Source organism: Symsagittifera roscoffensis, chromosome 3 (assembly GCF_963678635.1).
Source record: "Symsagittifera roscoffensis chromosome 3, txSymRosc1.1, whole genome shotgun sequence".
Lineage (NCBI taxonomy): Eukaryota > Metazoa > Xenacoelomorpha > Acoela > Convolutidae > Symsagittifera > Symsagittifera roscoffensis.
In genome coordinates this window covers 70,145,271-70,161,290 of record NC_087064.1, presented here as the reverse complement: position 1 = coordinate 70,161,290, position 16,020 = coordinate 70,145,271, and the positions used below count along the sequence as shown (strand labels likewise).

The following is a 16,020-nucleotide window of genomic DNA, read 5'->3' as shown; positions in this document are numbered from 1 at the left end:
AAAACTTTTGAAAATTCTAAATCAAGGTCGTCTGTTTGAATAGTGTATGTTCTATTATTATGGTTTGGGGAAGTGAATTCTATAGAGTAGATTCCATATTGTTGTGTTATGTTGCATATATCTTTTAGATAGTGATCTATGATTTGTCTTTTGATTTTTACATCGGGGAACTCTGTTTTACATGGACTGATTCCGGGTTCAAATAAATTTACGAGTAAATTTTGACAAAATATGTGTTGTCCTCTATCAGTATCTGCATCTACTATAAAAGGAAAGATTTCATCATCATCTGGAGTTTCGTCACCTGGGGTGTGCGTTGAACTCATTTTTTCGTTCGATGACTGTTAATATGTAATTATTAATGTGTCGAATTGGTTGATTCCAGTTGTATAGATGTACTGGTTTGTGTTTATACTGCTTTTTTATTCTTCTTTTTCCTCTTTGTGATGAATTTGAAGTTGTTTCTGAGTCAGAAAAATATAATTGATCGTGTTGTGGGTAATTTTTATCTATTGATTCTTTTAGTTTGTAGAGTTCGTCTAAACTGTTGGTTTCTGATTCTGAAAATGCGTTTCGATTTTTTGAAAATCTTTTTCGTGTTATTTGTCTTTGTTTAGTGATTATTTTTCTCTTTAGTGTTTGTCGTTTTGTTCGAATGTATCCAACTGTTTGTGTATGAGGTGTGATTACAAGGTCGTATTTTTTGTTATCTATTTCACAATTGTGTAAAACGATTGTTTGTTTATTCCCTAGGTTTTTAAATGACATAAGGTTTAGGATGACGGGTGCAAAAGGTTGTTAAATGATTTCTATTTTCCTAAACTGTTAGTTCTTACGATTTTTTGGTTAGCTTAACCTGGGTCTATTTGTTTAGGGTTGGAGAGAAAAGTATATCGATTCCGAAGAATGATTTTTACTTTCTCGTGACTAGTATAAGCTAAGGTGTTAACTTACTTAATCTTACTTAGGGGTAGTGATTGTGTTCAAGGGTTGGAGAATAGTAAATCGATCCACAAGGTTCAGGTATAATTAGAACGCGAGTAGTTCGTTAGATACTATTTTAAACTTACTAAGTCTAAGATTTATCCTGGGTCTGGTAAGAGGGGGGATCAAGTGAAGGATGAATAACCGAAGTTCTTCACTGTTTATCCTAATTTGAATGATTAGTTTTGTTTAAAAATTTCTATTAGTCTTGGGTCTTTAGAAAGGGTTGGGTAGTGAATCGACGTTTGAGGTCGTTAGACACTAATTAAGTGGGTGGGGGAGAACAAAGTTGTTCTGTTTGATCCAAGGATAAGCCTTGATGATCAAATTTAAAATGTAATGAAGTAGAAAATGATTTAAGATCCAAGGATAAGCCTTGATGATCTGGTTTTAAAATTAAGTGACTTTAAGTTTTAATGAGGTTTTAAATTTGTGTAAAGGAAAGATTTAGTATTTTATGATATTAGTGAGTTGATGATTGCTGTTATGTTTTAGGTGATGAAGCTGGAACAACAGGATGATTTATGATTACTAACCATTTATTGTCATGCTACTAATTTTTATTTTTTTTTTTTTCAATAAATATTTTTCAAACATGTTTTGTATAATACTGCAGAATTTTAGGAAAACGATCTTAGATCTTTTTATCAATCGTTATTGTATAATATTAATTTTGTTTAGCGCCTGAAATGATTTTGAAGATTTACTTCAAGGTTTTATGTTTGCAAATGGAAATCTAAATTCATTGCAAGTAGTATTCGAAATATAAAAGTTTGTTCTGGCTTTTGCCGAACTATCATGTAACTATACGGCAAGTTTCTACTTTGTCGTATGTCGTCTTTGGTTCGATGTCTTCTTCCAATTCCGGGTAGTTCTATTATGGTTCGGAATATTGGCTCGGATCTATTGAGTCGGAGAGACATTTCAATTAAATTATTGTCGTATAACATTTTGTAAATGTTTTTGTCTAATTTCTAATCTAATTTTGGTTAATTCTAATCTAATAAGGTCTTGTTCGAGACTTATGGTCGCACCAGATGAGTTAGGACTGGAGTGTAACTCATAGAGTAATTTCGGATAGGGTACACCGTCTGCTCGTCACGCTATCTTATTTTCGGCCGGATAGATTCGTGCAACTTCTTAGTCTAATACCGATCCTAATCTTACTCTTATACTATCTAGTCTCAGGTTGTTTAACTAGTCTCTGCTAGGCTCAATAGATCTAGGGTATACTGGTTTATTGCGGCTGCTGAAGTGCTCGGGAGAGTCCAACTAATTTCTAAGTTAAATTCAAATCTCTCTGGTGCTGAAATTACAAGTAACTTCAGCACTTACAAATAAGTGGGTTGTTAGTTAGATGGATCATGATTGGTTAATATTAAATACTTTACATTAAATAATCTTAAGGTCGTGAGTTCGAGCCTCACTGGTCGCACCAGATGAGTTAGGACTGGAGTGTAACTCATAGAGTAATTTCGGATAGGGTACACCGTCTGCTCGTCACGCTATCTTATTTTCGGCCGGATAGATTCGTGCAACTTCTTAGTCTAATACCGATCCTAATCTTACTCTTATACTATCTAGTCTCAGGTTGTTTAACTAGTCTCTGCTAGGCTCAATAGATCTAGGGTATACTGGTTTATTGCGGCTGCTGAAGTGCTCGGGAGAGTCCAACTAATTTCTAAGTTAAATTCAAATCTCTCTGGTGCTGAAATTACAAGTAACTTCAGCACTTACAAATAAGTGGGTTGTTAGTTAGATGGATCATGATTGGTTAATATTAAATACTTTACATTAAATAATCTTAAGGTCGTGAGTTCGAGCCTCACTGGTCGCACCAGATGAGTTAGGACTGGAGTGTAACTCATAGAGTAATTTCGGATAGGGTACACCGTCTGCTCGTCACGCTATCTTATTTTCGGCCGGATAGATTCGTGCAACTTCTTAGTCTAATACCGATCCTAATCTTACTCTTATACTATCTAGTCTCAGGTTGTTTAACTAGTCTCTGCTAGGCTCATTAGATCAGGTTCCAAATAATTGTTGATTTCAGTTTACTGATCTGATCCGCCAGCATTCGTTTTACTGACCTACCAGCAAAAGGACCTTTGAGTTAATGTTGGAGTTTTCCGGGGACTGACCAATTTGCATGTGTGCCTAATAGCATCCTCATGCGGTCCGCCAAAAATTCAACAAGGCGAAAATAAAATTTTAATTCCCCAACAAACCAATTGATTGTTTCCTTAAACAGATACAAGTCATATACATTCCAAGCTCGATTCTGTAATTTTAAGAAAACTAATTTTTAAAAAGAGAAAAATAAACGGCCTTTTTCAATCAACAAACTGATTCCGATGCTCAGCCAAAACCGTATATAGTCCCCGCGAGTCAAGTAACAAACGCCGTTGCTTTTCCCAGCTGTCTGATTATAATCCGTTTTCCTTAATTGAAATAGGGCAATATCTCTGCCCAGGAGAATTACCAACAACTACGCGTATGTCTTAATCAAACGCAGTAAAAACGGTTTTCCGTTGAGAGCTGAAAACTAGCATGTAGGTTTTTCTCTCAAGGACAAATGGTCTCAAAAAATATTGAAATGATTAAAGTTCCGAACAGCTCATGTGTCAATTTTTCCTTTGTGAAAAAAAAAATGTTTTTTATTTTTTAGATCGAAAATTTTTATCAGTCTGACGACGTAATTTCGAAATGAATTTACACTTGGCGACGATGTTGTCCAGATAACCCATACTGAAGCGAAACAGAATCATGCTCTTCAAATGAGTCACCTGAAGATAAAAAGGTTACATAGGTTAGTTCGAACTACCAGCTGTTCAAACGAGTCATTTTGATTGACACTCTTACCAATTTGTTGAACACTTTCTCGATCGTCATCTTTTCAAAAGAGCTGCCTTCGTAGAATGCAATTTCTTCACTGAAATAAAAACAAGCATGTGAGGAAATCCTACGCCATTGGATGGAACAACGAATTCTTTCACAATCCATGTAACTAAATTGAATAACACGATGCAAAAAGAGAGCATTTTTACTTCTGTGTTATTTTCCCCTTCAAAAGGTTACCCAACCAATTATGCGTTACATTCAGATTGAAGTTACGTGTTTGTTTGAAATGAGTATTTTTGGAAGATGCAATTTGTACCTATCGTTCTATTTGACGTTTTAATATATACTCTATTTTTAACTAGCCTATTTGATGGAGAAAATTGTGCTTAAAATATACATTTGATTCGACAGTGTATTAAGACCAACGAGAATGTCTGCTACCTTGATACTTTGTATTTTTCAAGTTACAACGGCAAATAATTATCACCACAAGTCAAGTCTGCTCAAAATGTGAACGCTCAAAATGACACAATTTCTTTATAAACCTTTGGACAAAAATCAACTAATTTTCGGTGCATATTCCAATAGATTTGGAAGATGTCAATGAACTCAGTTGAAAAACGTTATGAGACATGTTTTATTTTATCCAAACTTTGGTTATATAATTCTGGACAATTGAACACAAATTAGTAAACACAACCTGAAGAAGCTTAAACAATCACAAAAAGAAGCTTGCAAAATAAAAAAAACCTTGGAAATGAATACTAATGAGACACGGGATTTGCACACCAGGTCAACGTAACCGTAGACACATAAGCACGAAAGCCTAGCTACTCTCACAAAACAAAGCTTGCAAGACAGTAGAAAAAATTGAGTGATGTTTCAATATTCTTTTAAACCACAACAGGAAAAAGAAAAAATAGGACGACAAATATTTTCAACTGAAAAAATAAAGAAATCCAAGAAAATTGAAGAAATACATGAACATTAGACAGCATAAAAATTAAAAAACAAAATGATGAAAAATGATGAAGGTATTATGTATAGTTTTTAACAAAACATCGAGGGTCAGTCAATAAGCAGAATGGTCTAAGAGCAGAATGGGTCAAAGAGCAGAAAAACAAAAAAATATCAATTTTTCCAAACTAATCGGAAAATTAAGTATAAGTATCGTCAAAATTATCAAAGAAACGAATATTTTATGCACAATTTGAGTAAATTAATCAAGATTATAAAAAAAAATTCAATCAAAAACTTAACGAAACTATTCAATTCATGCATAATTTATTCATTTTCTTGGTATTTTTTGACGATTCTAATAATTGTTTTAACAATTAGCCCGTATAAATCAACTTAAGTCAAAACTTTTCTGTTTTTCTGCTCTTGGATCCATTCTGCTCTTAGACCATTCTGCTTATTGCTCCGCCTCCCAAAACATTTGCTCCGCCTCCCAAAACATTTGCTCCGCCTCCCAAAACATCATAACATCCCACAAAATTGCATTTTAGCTGGAGGTAAATTTGTACTCCCATGACTGATTTCAAAACTGGAATCTGAATAACCCCCTTTATGGTGTAATATAGTTTATCTACACTCGTACACCTTGTTTTGCGTACTTTGCTTATAAAGACTTAAAAAAAGACCAAAGAGCAACATTTCATCCAAAAATTAATTTAAATTTTGAAACATGGTTGTACGCTACCGCCCCCGACAATATAATTCGTTTGAAAACAGAAAACAAACTTTCACAAAAAAAAACAATTAACATGTCGAAAATTTAACTTTTGTCAAGATTTGAGGTTTCATTGCCAAAACTAAGGAGTAAGATTTTATGCACGAGAGACTCCCGGAACTTATTTTTTCAATTAAACTATATATCTTAGATTTCGGAGACTAGTTTTCAAAGAGAAGATTAAAAAAAGTGTCGAAATATCAAAATTCACCTTTTTCACAAAAACCAGAACGTAACCTATCATACAGGAAAAAATTTCCACGAACCCTCTCTTCACAAAACCATATCTCAATTTGAGCAAAAATCAAGAAAGAATTTTTCTCAAATTTGATATCACTTAACATTTCGTAAATGTTATTCTTTTACCTCAATACTCGATAAAACAAAAGCTAAAAAGAACTCAAGCCAATAGAAAAATCTCTTGACGAAAAAACGGATCGAACATTATACAGAGAACATAGACAACAGACAGTTTGAAAAAAGTCAATGAACGCAAGTACAGAAAATAACTGACTAGTTTTTTTTTTTTAAATCTCACTTTCGAATTTCTAAGCAAAAAATAGATGCCCTTCAAGCTCTTTGAAATTCTAGAGGAATTTATGATTGCAACTTTTTCTGATAAAATTAACTCAATTTGAGAAAACTGAATCAAAAAGTAAAGTTTAAATTTCACTTTCGAAACGTTGATCACGTTTTTCGTGGCCTTTACAATGTTGCTTTTCGATAGTGGATTTTGCCTTCATTTCAAGAAAAGAAATGAACTGAACTTCGAAACAAATAAAAAGACAAACGACGAAAACTCAAACTTGAGTCCGAAAAAAGTTATTTATATTTTCTTTCCTCATTTACAATTTTGTTATTCAAGAAGGAAATCAAAGTTAAATAGCAATAGATAAAATTTGAGCGTGACAAATTGAACAAATTTCAAACTTTTCCTGAAAAAAAGTCACCATGCTCATCGAGTCTTAGGTCTTGTTTATAACCACATGACTTTAATTGCCGTTTACAAAAGGACTTGACCATCACAGTAAAGCTAAAAAAATAATGTTTTTTTTCTAGTTATTTTTAAATGAGGGTCGGAAAGTTTGATATACATCTTTCAAATTATTCCGTTTGCTAGCTAAATCATATGATATGGCCAGAAATCATTAGAAAAACTTCGGTAATTAGCCAACAACACTAAATCTGACACCAAATAGACAGAAAATTAACCGAAAATATCTGGCAGAGCCAAGAAAATTTCATATAACAAGACCTTGCATATACTACCTACATATCAAGCACGCAACATACTACTTGCATAAAAAGTAAGCAGGAGCCTATTTATTTATTGCATGAGTGAATTTTCCATATCTAATTGTGACTTTTCTAGCAAAATTATTTACGGGAAAAGAAATTCTAGTACCCATTTGCAAAACCCTTGCTTATGAAAAGGTTAAAGGTTAGAAAAAGTTCAAGAATCATAATAAGCGACTGATTTTTCAGATAACAAATCGCTTCACCTCTAAGCTATTAAAGGTCCCGCTTGGATCAGCGTCGGACGAGCCAGATACGTCACCTCGACGCCAGCTATGCACTATGAAATTCTGACTTCGGTTCAAACTAATTAGGCCGTTATGTGAACAAAATTGTTAGTGGGTACAAATTGTGCATGGTCGCCATACCCTTGGTAATCGCAAGGGTCAACAAAAGAGGTCGGAAAAAGTTTTCAGAAAAAGTTTAGTTCAAGCAGTTCAGTTCAGTAAAAACTTCCGTTGGTAATATTTTTTGGCGCTGGTTGGCAAAGAATACGGCTCATCTATTTTGCGCAAAGTTCGTTCGCAGCAAAATTTCTATTCTTAATTTTTTCCTATTTTTTTAGCACTGATTCGTTCAAGATAAGAGGCTTATTCAATCTGCATCTTAAGACATTGAAACATAGCCAACTGACAATTGGAAAAGAGTAATGAACACAACGAAATACAAAAAAAACTTATTTAATGAAAAAAATCAGCTTTAGAATTTTTAAGAAAAAACACACCCTTAACGCTCTTTGAATTTCACGAACGATTTATGATTGGTGCTTTTTAGATGAAATTAACACAAACTGAGAAAACTGGATCAACAAGTACAGTTTTATTTTGCTGGGAAATCTGATAATTAAACTCCATGACCTTTACACTTTCGCTGTTCGATAGTGGATCACAATTGAACGTGAAGAAAACTATAGACTTTTCCTTAAAGAAAAAACAGAAAAATCACCAGACCTATCTAAGTGTATTCAAAATTGAGAGTGAACAAATTTTAGGACTTTTTCCTGGAAAAAATAAACAAAAAAACTCACCAAGACCTATAAAAGAGTAGTCACAACGTTAATTAATCACTAGGGGTATAGTATGGAGCTTGATTGACGTATTAGTAACTATACCTGTAAGTTATGAGTCTTGAATTGACGAATCTGTACTCTCCTTCGAGTCTCTGTTCCTCCACCGTCATCTTACTCACCGGCTTCCTCAGTCTAGTCAACACTCCCCCACTCAACAACATGTAGCCTAATACACAAACCAACTCATTATAATGACATGCGGATACAGTTTAGACGTCTATTGAATCATGAAAAATTATATGCAATTTTTTTGTCTAAGACACGAGCCTATAAGATCCAAAACTTTGTACAGTAAAATTTTTGAAACTTTCTGAATCTTAAATGCAATTCTTTGGCTTCAAAATGTCAACTAAGTGTTTAAGAGCAATGCCAATCATCCCAGCGCGAACTCAGCTGAATCTTGACAGGTACACAAATGCTACAATTTTGATTTTTAAAAGTAGTTTGCATCGTGTTCCACTTGAGCCTACTCTCGTATGCGTGTTGCCCAATATTCAATTAAGAATACCAAAATGTGACGATGTTTGCATGCTTTGTTTGCTCTTCGTCAAGATCGGAAACATGCATAAGAGCGACTTAGTTATATTTTCTTACTTTGATTTTCTCGGAAAGCTAATGATTTGGGATTCGATGTCTCTAAATATTTCTCAAAAATACCTATCATGGCCAATGGAGTGTGCGCCCCTAGTACCCTCGTCAATTTCGTGGCGTAGATGGCAATGTCAAGGATTGGTTTGCTGATGTTGGAGTAGAGATCTGTGATGGTCTGTGAGAACTTCTCCACGTCTTGAGTGAGCAGTTGGTCCGCATTAGCTATCCTTCCGTCGAGATTTCCCATCTTGTAATACACCAGTTTTCTGGTAACAACCACCGACGATTTCAATAACTGGAAAATACACTAGTGACTAACTATAAAATGGGAGGGCCACTGGAAACTCACTGGAGATAGAGGTCGTAAAGGTACTTTGTGAGTCTGACTCTGAAGGCAAGTTGGAGCGAACTGAGAGAATACTGCGGCGCAAAACAGAACACAGTCATTATTTCCTCTCATAACCAACGAAATTTGTTTATTTAATTGTTTAAAAAACTGGAAAAAACTTTGTCCTATTTGTTATCAGTTGAATTTAAATGAATTTATAAGTCAGCTCAAAAGCATTACTAGCAGGTTGGTCTAGCCTGTTAGCGTGCAAATGATAAATATTTTCACTATTTTCATGTCATCCATTGAAGTTATACGTATATAATTTGTTTTCACAAAATAACATGGACATGTTACCTTTAGCACGTTGTTGGTGATTGCCAGGAAAGGCATAAGGGTAATGAAGAATGTGATGTGTTTTCGGAAAAGTTCTTGGTCCATCGCCACGATGGCACTGAAATCACAAAACAACTCAGAAAACCAGCAGCAACTCTCAAACCATCATACCAATTGAAACTATATCACAGCCGGATTAACGGATAATTGAGAAATGTGCAAAATATAATCAGACTATGTTCATAATAAGCATATGCACATACATCCCAACAACACTTTATTAAACACTTTTGACCTCTGACCTTTCAATTCTGGTTGCGTTATCTATGCTCAGGATGTCTAGCCATGTCCTTGCTATAAGAGAGCCTGCTACTGAGAGGGTCAGACCGAACTGAAACCAATCTGTGTGACAATTCAGTTTTCACAATTGAACATCTAAAACCTCAATCAATGTTCATCTCACCTCTTTGCAAAAAACTCCAGGGCAGCACACTTTGTACAGCTTGACAAGACTGGCGAAAAACTTCTGATCCACTGCTACTTTTCTCTCTTTCCCAGTTGACTAAACAGACATCGCAATACTCATTGCACAGAAAATTCGTACCCAGGAGAAAAAAAACCAAAAACTAAGGCTTTGCAAATGAAGGATTCACTGTAACAACACCAAAAAATATCCCTCTCTAGCATCAGATTACAGCACCCCTCCCCTCATAAAACAAAACCTTTATGGTGGAGATTTAGTTTTTTTTTCTTATCAAAGATAAAGCGTTTAAAAATATTTTCTTAGGTTCAGCTCAGGTTCGTATTTTAAAGCAGAGGCAATGCGGAGCTTCACACCCCTTGCGAATTTGAGGAAATATTGAGCTAAAAATTCGCCGCACACATGTTCTTCATTGTCAAATTAACCGCACAAAAATTTCAACTAACACCGACATTTTGAACTGGATTACAATGCAAAAAACAGCTCACAAGACACGCAATGAAAAATTTGAAAACACAGAATACTGGAAAACAACGGAATAGAGTCTTTTCTGGTTTTTGAAAATCAGATAATCAAAACTGACAAAAAAAAAACGGAAAATTCCCTAATTTCATAAGAATGCCCAAAAAACATGACAAAAAATTAATTAATTTACACAGAGGCGAAGCAGAGCCTCGCATCACTTGCAATGGAAAAATTAATGAAAAACACTACTTGAAGATGAACCGACAAATCGAAAAAAAAACTTCGCCAAAATATTTAGAAAACTTAAAAACTGGAGCGAACGTTAAATAAGCATTGAAACAAAACTTAGAGCGCCGAAAATTCTTGTGCACAGTCACGTTGCGCCGAAAAAAAAAACTGATTTTATTGAACACTTCACTCAAGGAAGGCTAAAAGTCCCCTCAAAACTTTGGATTAAGCCTTTTTGCTCCTTAAACAACAAAAAAGGCATCTAAACCGATATATTATACGTTGAAACCTTTTAAGCCCAATAATGCGAAGGAGAAAAAAGTCGAAAACATTGATATTCTGAGCATTGATATACTGAAACAAATAGATGCAAAAAAAAACATATTTTGCCCTCAAAACTACGCAATATAATATGATTAAACCGATATCATAAGCCAAAACCATTTAATAAAAACACGAAAAAAAAAGCTATTCAAAGTCACATTTAGTAAAATTACAAATTACAGAAACTTCAATTAAAAAACAGGACCAACGAAAAAACGGTACCAGAAAAAAATGGCATTGAATAAAACTGTACACCATCTTGTAAATTAAACGGTAAATCTTGACCCTTGTAAATAAAGGGAAAAGGGTCTTGTAAATAAAGGGAAAAAGTCTTGTAAATAAAGGGAAAAAGTCTTATAAACGGTTGCAATACCCTAGCTTATCGCAAAAGTAACTCCAAGTTACGATACTAATAATTTCGATCCCAGAAATAAAACAAAGTCTGAAAGACGTTAAATTTTATTGAAAAAAGCCGTGCGATAAACAAAACTTATTTCGGCTCAAAACGTAAGTAATAATTTTGCTTCTAGGTCACGCAATCAAGTTTGCCTTTTTATCAAAAACAAATGCAAGACGACTTACTTTATCCGAGATGCAGACAACGGCTTGGTTACTAAAAAACGAAAACTTTTTATAACAGTTTATCATAAAACATTAGTAGTCAAAACTATACCAACGATTGCAAGGCTTTAAGCTTCATGTTGTTAACTCTGTTTAAGATGACATATATGGCAGCAGTCACTCCCGTTACCGCCACACCAGCTTGGCTGGGCGTCAAGTCTAAGCCAATTATCTCCGACATGTCAACCTGAAAATTGATTCAACTTTCCAAAAACAAAACACTTTTTTCACACTTAATTTTTTCGCATGTAAGTTCAAAATAACCACTTGATTAAACATATATGCTGCTACTAAATGAAATTATTATAATAAGTTTAAAATCAACAATTACACCGGTATGCATTGCTAATATACAATTACAACTTAGCATAAAAAGGAATAAATCATTACTTTTATTAACACAGAGGCGAAGCCATGCTTTGCACCACTTGCGAAACGATACAAAACAGCCACTAATTTAAAAAAGAACGAAAAAAATCAAAAATGCCGAAATCCATCATAACGAATAAATGAAGTAAAAAATATCAAAAACTCACACCAAGACAATAGAAGGTAAAAATAGAATCAGAAAAAAACTTACCAAGCTGTAAACAAGCCAAAAATACCTGAAAAGAAACCCTTAAAGCCGAAAAAAAACTTAAAAACTAATTAAAAGTTTTTATCCACCCATTCCTCTCAATACACACCAGCACACAAAAACTTTTTTCGCTCATCAAACGACGAAATATGAGGCCAATAAACCGATATCAAATAGGCCCATGCTAATCAACAAGAAAAAAACAAAAAAACGAAATTAAAAAAATCCAAGAAAAAACCTTATTTAACCGAGAAAAAAAGGAAATAAAAAAATAATAATAAAAAAACATGTTGGTAAAATTACAACTTACCTAAAAGCAAATTTCAAATAGGACGGATATTTAAAATGCTAATATGTTCAAAATATGTCGGTTGGAGTTTTCAACAGAGAGACGACTGCTGCAGTTCAGAGCGCAACGTGCGGAAAATGGAGATCTTGAAATTGGATATCATCCTGTGGACGAAGTTGTTTACGGGTAAAAAGTTTAGTACCCGAGTGCTTATGTGAAGCCAATGAGAGCGAATTTCATCGTACAAAAGTAAGTCCAAAATTTCATTAAAATCATTAAAACAATCAAGTAAAAATCAGTAATTGATTTTAATTTACGTTGGACGGAAGTATCTCCTTTCCTTTCAAGGGGATAATCAGAAGATCAAAAATTTCAAGCTAACAAAAAGTACCTCACCTTCAGCACGTCATCAAATCAAAACAAACTTAATTGTTCCGAGTACGACAGTGGCTACTTTTGTTACAAGGAAAATTAGGTTTTACAGAACCACCTACCCTAGGCTCCTCGGTAAATGTGCTTAAGTTTTTAAAAAAACTTGCTTTGAATATATCAGTGCTGGACCGGCTGCTCCTTGAAACTGAAAAGCAGGCGGTTGAAAAAGATAGCCAACATCAATTAAATCTCTATAGAAACACAAATGCCGGTTGCAGTGCAAGTTGCACAGAATATTCTAACAACACTCATGAAAAAACTACGTTACTAAGTTTTTTTCTTCAAATTAGTGTCGTTTTAGCGCGTGGTGATTAGAGAACTATACAAATGTGTTAAATATAAGTAAATTGGGCATAATCGACAACATTTGACATCAAAAAATGAATGAAACAAAAAAAGAAAACTTTAGCACAATGATTTGTTATTCTTTGGAATACCTTCATTTGGTTAAACCAAGTTTTCTTAGCCTAAAAGCCTTAAAAAAATTAATTTTCATAAAACGAACGTAACTTGATCGCTGTATTCGATCAAAACTGTACTAAAATTCAAAAGCTTTAAAACAGCTTTCAAATTTTTTGTCTTTCGAATCACAACTGAAAAGGCTAATTAATATATCACATACCTATGACTATTTGTAAAACCTCATTTTTCGTGGTAAAAAAAAAATTCCTCGCCATTTTCAATAGTCGGAACAAAAAGGTCATTTAAAAGCGACCCTTCCGATATACAACGGTCCATGCACAGGTTGATAAAGTCCCTACCAACGCCATAAGAAAACATCTATATAATAAAAAAAGCAATCCTTCTATGTCGGAATTCATCAAATCATGGGACTGTGTCGGTGCTCTAAGATTCTGTCTTAGAGCACCGAAAGTTACGTGGGCTGGTTCTCGGACTTTATTTCAATCGTTAAGGCCAATAAAAGATGAGACGCAGCCAATTCGTGCAGAATTGTGCAAACCTATTCAAGCTTAGAGATTCTCTCCCGGTTGTTCGTAAGCTTCTGTTTAATTTGGGGTTTGAACTTATGTTCGAGGGTGGACCTGATGTTCAGGTTTTACCTTTTCTAGTTTACAGTATGGTAATCTGCACTGTGCTCTTGTATTTCTTAGCATTCAAGAAAGAACTCTTTGCAGAGCATTTCATTATGTTTTTTGCCAGAAGTATTTTTGTCTCGTCGCGTCTAAACAGCATGGAGTGCTCTGACGCGTTGGCACAATGCAGCATGTATTCAAGCGCGCAAAAATCTTTTGCTGACTCTCAATCAGTTCTCATAAAAAGGGTTCGGCAATTTTCAGCCAGACCGCGCCACCATACTCTGCAATAGCGCAAACTGTCATAATGTAAGCCGTCCTCACCACCTTCTGATTGGGCCTTTCTTCCCGTATCAGCGACATAACTCCGACACGTCCAGTTCGCTATTTCCTCATCTCGGGGAGTGGGATCGACGGCTGCTTCGGGCAGGTATAGGAATCATGTTGAGATAGGCGCATCAGTTCTGCTGGCGCGAGGTCACTTCATTTCTGATGTTTGTGCATTCCACAACACGTGCAGCACACCGAGGAAAAATTACATCCCACTTCTGCACTACAATTCCACCTGGCTATTTCGCTGTGGAAACGATTGATGCCATGTCCAATGGAGTAGTTTCATCCTCAAATTCTTACCCAAACTTCTCCACTGCAACAGCTTACCCTTTAGGAGGATTGAACTTACTTCTCATCATTCAGCAGTTTTGTGTCTTCTAGCGGTCATCTTCTTCATCACTGCCGTTGCAATCTCCAGTCCAAGCAACGGACAGACACTTCCTGAGCTTTATCAAAACTCTCGCGGCTAAGTCATCGAAAACATACCGAAAGCAGCATGAAACCTCTGCAAATGGCCTTAGGACTCGCATCAACGACTTTAAGAGCAAACCAGCAAACAATAAATCTTGGATGCTCGTCTTGCTCTTCACGCATCTGTTTTAAAGCACCAGTAAGATCAATCTATCGCAAAAAGATGTCTATTACCGGTTTTGAATGAAAACAAATTTTCGATTTATTGGAACGCCACTTCAGCAAGACCGTTGAGCCAATCATGACATGGGCGTGAAACGTCAAGGTGGAAAAAAAACCAACACTGGCAGGGGAATAACGGAGAAAGTAAACCTGGGCGATATCAAAGTTCCAATTTCATATTACTTCAACTTCAAAAGGAACACTACTTGGTTCAACCGGGTACCTGCGACAATTTTATCTTTTGGAAAATTAAGGATAGTCCCATTGTCACCAGTGAAATTGCATAAAGTTTAATCAATGTCTCTCCAAATGCTTTGAAGCTGGTGCCTTTTTCTTCGAGCTAAAATGAAACTTAAAATACGATATCTCTTGAAACATTAGAGACGCCGGAGTCAAACCCCTTTTTTCTTTTACCAAGCAAAATGCTAGTCAAATCTGTGCTGCTCGATTGCTTGGTGTAGGCATTGCAGTTTCCTAGTCGCTCGTGCATGCGTGAGCTTAGAGCCACTTTTTTGCTATCATGGCAGTAACCACCTATAAGGACACGGGCTGGGCTTGGTCGGAAAACGCTGTGGAGACGGTTCTCCAGAGTCCCACACTAACGCTTTTGTATCTTGTTTCGGGCGCGACAACGTTTGCATCAGACAAAGACAAGGCATTCCCCTTAGGCAAACATATTGTTCCTCTACGTTTTGTATCGTGCAGCCTCCAGCAATGTGACATTCGACCAGAATGTCCAAAATGCAATCTCTGCAGAAATCGGAATTTTAGCAGTAAGCCTTCCGGATTGGTGGTTTTTAAGAACTAAGGACGTTATTGGAACGTTTAGCCAAACGGTGAGGGCTGGAATATTCTATTATTTTAAATTTTCAAAAATTCGAATGATGACGTCACATTTCTGAGAAATGCTGAAACGGCCATTTTAACAAGAAACGAGAGAAGAAACACAACAACATTAGTTGCGCTGACGATAGCAAAGACAATCGTGATAAGAAAAACAGCAGCAGATTGCAGAAAACGTTCCGAGTTGCAACTATTGTGCTGCTACAATAGTTGCAAGGCCGTTGCGAACAACGGTGAAGGGTAAGAAATCAGCCTTCCGGATTGGGAAGAAATCGAGATCAACGGGCTTGATTCACCGGATTCAAGAATCCGGAAGAATCTCGGGACGGAAAACTTTTATTGACTCGTGTGAACTTTTAGCATCCTGTCATGTCCTGACTTGAATTTAATTGATATTTGGATTAGTTTTGACAAGGATGAGGTGCTAGGAGTTGGGGGAAAGGGTTGATCCATCTTCGATGGAGAAGATGATTTTTATCTACTGAACAAAAACAATAGTAATATAATAAGTAGTAGCCCTGTTTTTAGGAGTGACCTCGTGGTCTGGGGATACTGAGACCCAGCCATGAGCTCACTATTTGCA

General features: G+C 35.5%; 1 protein-coding gene across 1 annotated transcript in view; it reads right to left on the bottom strand.

The window, feature by feature from the left end:
- LOC134841395 (ATP-binding cassette sub-family D member 3-like) overlaps positions 1 to 11,480 on the bottom strand; it is a 43,303-nt gene extending 31,823 nt beyond the window's left edge. The window contains exons 1-10 of the mRNA XM_063857356.1: positions 11,353 to 11,480; positions 11,258 to 11,288; positions 9,641 to 9,739; positions 9,480 to 9,568; positions 9,199 to 9,295; positions 8,863 to 8,933; positions 8,580 to 8,779; positions 7,965 to 8,088; positions 3,847 to 3,916; positions 3,701 to 3,770 (exon numbers count right to left, since the gene is read on the bottom strand). Of these exons, the coding sequence (XP_063713426.1) occupies positions 3,701 to 3,770; positions 3,847 to 3,916; positions 7,965 to 8,088; positions 8,580 to 8,779; positions 8,863 to 8,933; positions 9,199 to 9,295; positions 9,480 to 9,568; positions 9,641 to 9,739; positions 11,258 to 11,288; positions 11,353 to 11,477 (976 nt within the window). The 5' untranslated portion in view covers positions 11,478 to 11,480. The remainder of the gene's footprint in view (positions 1 to 3,700; positions 3,771 to 3,846; positions 3,917 to 7,964; positions 8,089 to 8,579; positions 8,780 to 8,862; positions 8,934 to 9,198; positions 9,296 to 9,479; positions 9,569 to 9,640; positions 9,740 to 11,257; positions 11,289 to 11,352) is intronic.
- Positions 11,481 to 16,020: the final 4,540 nt, after the last annotated feature.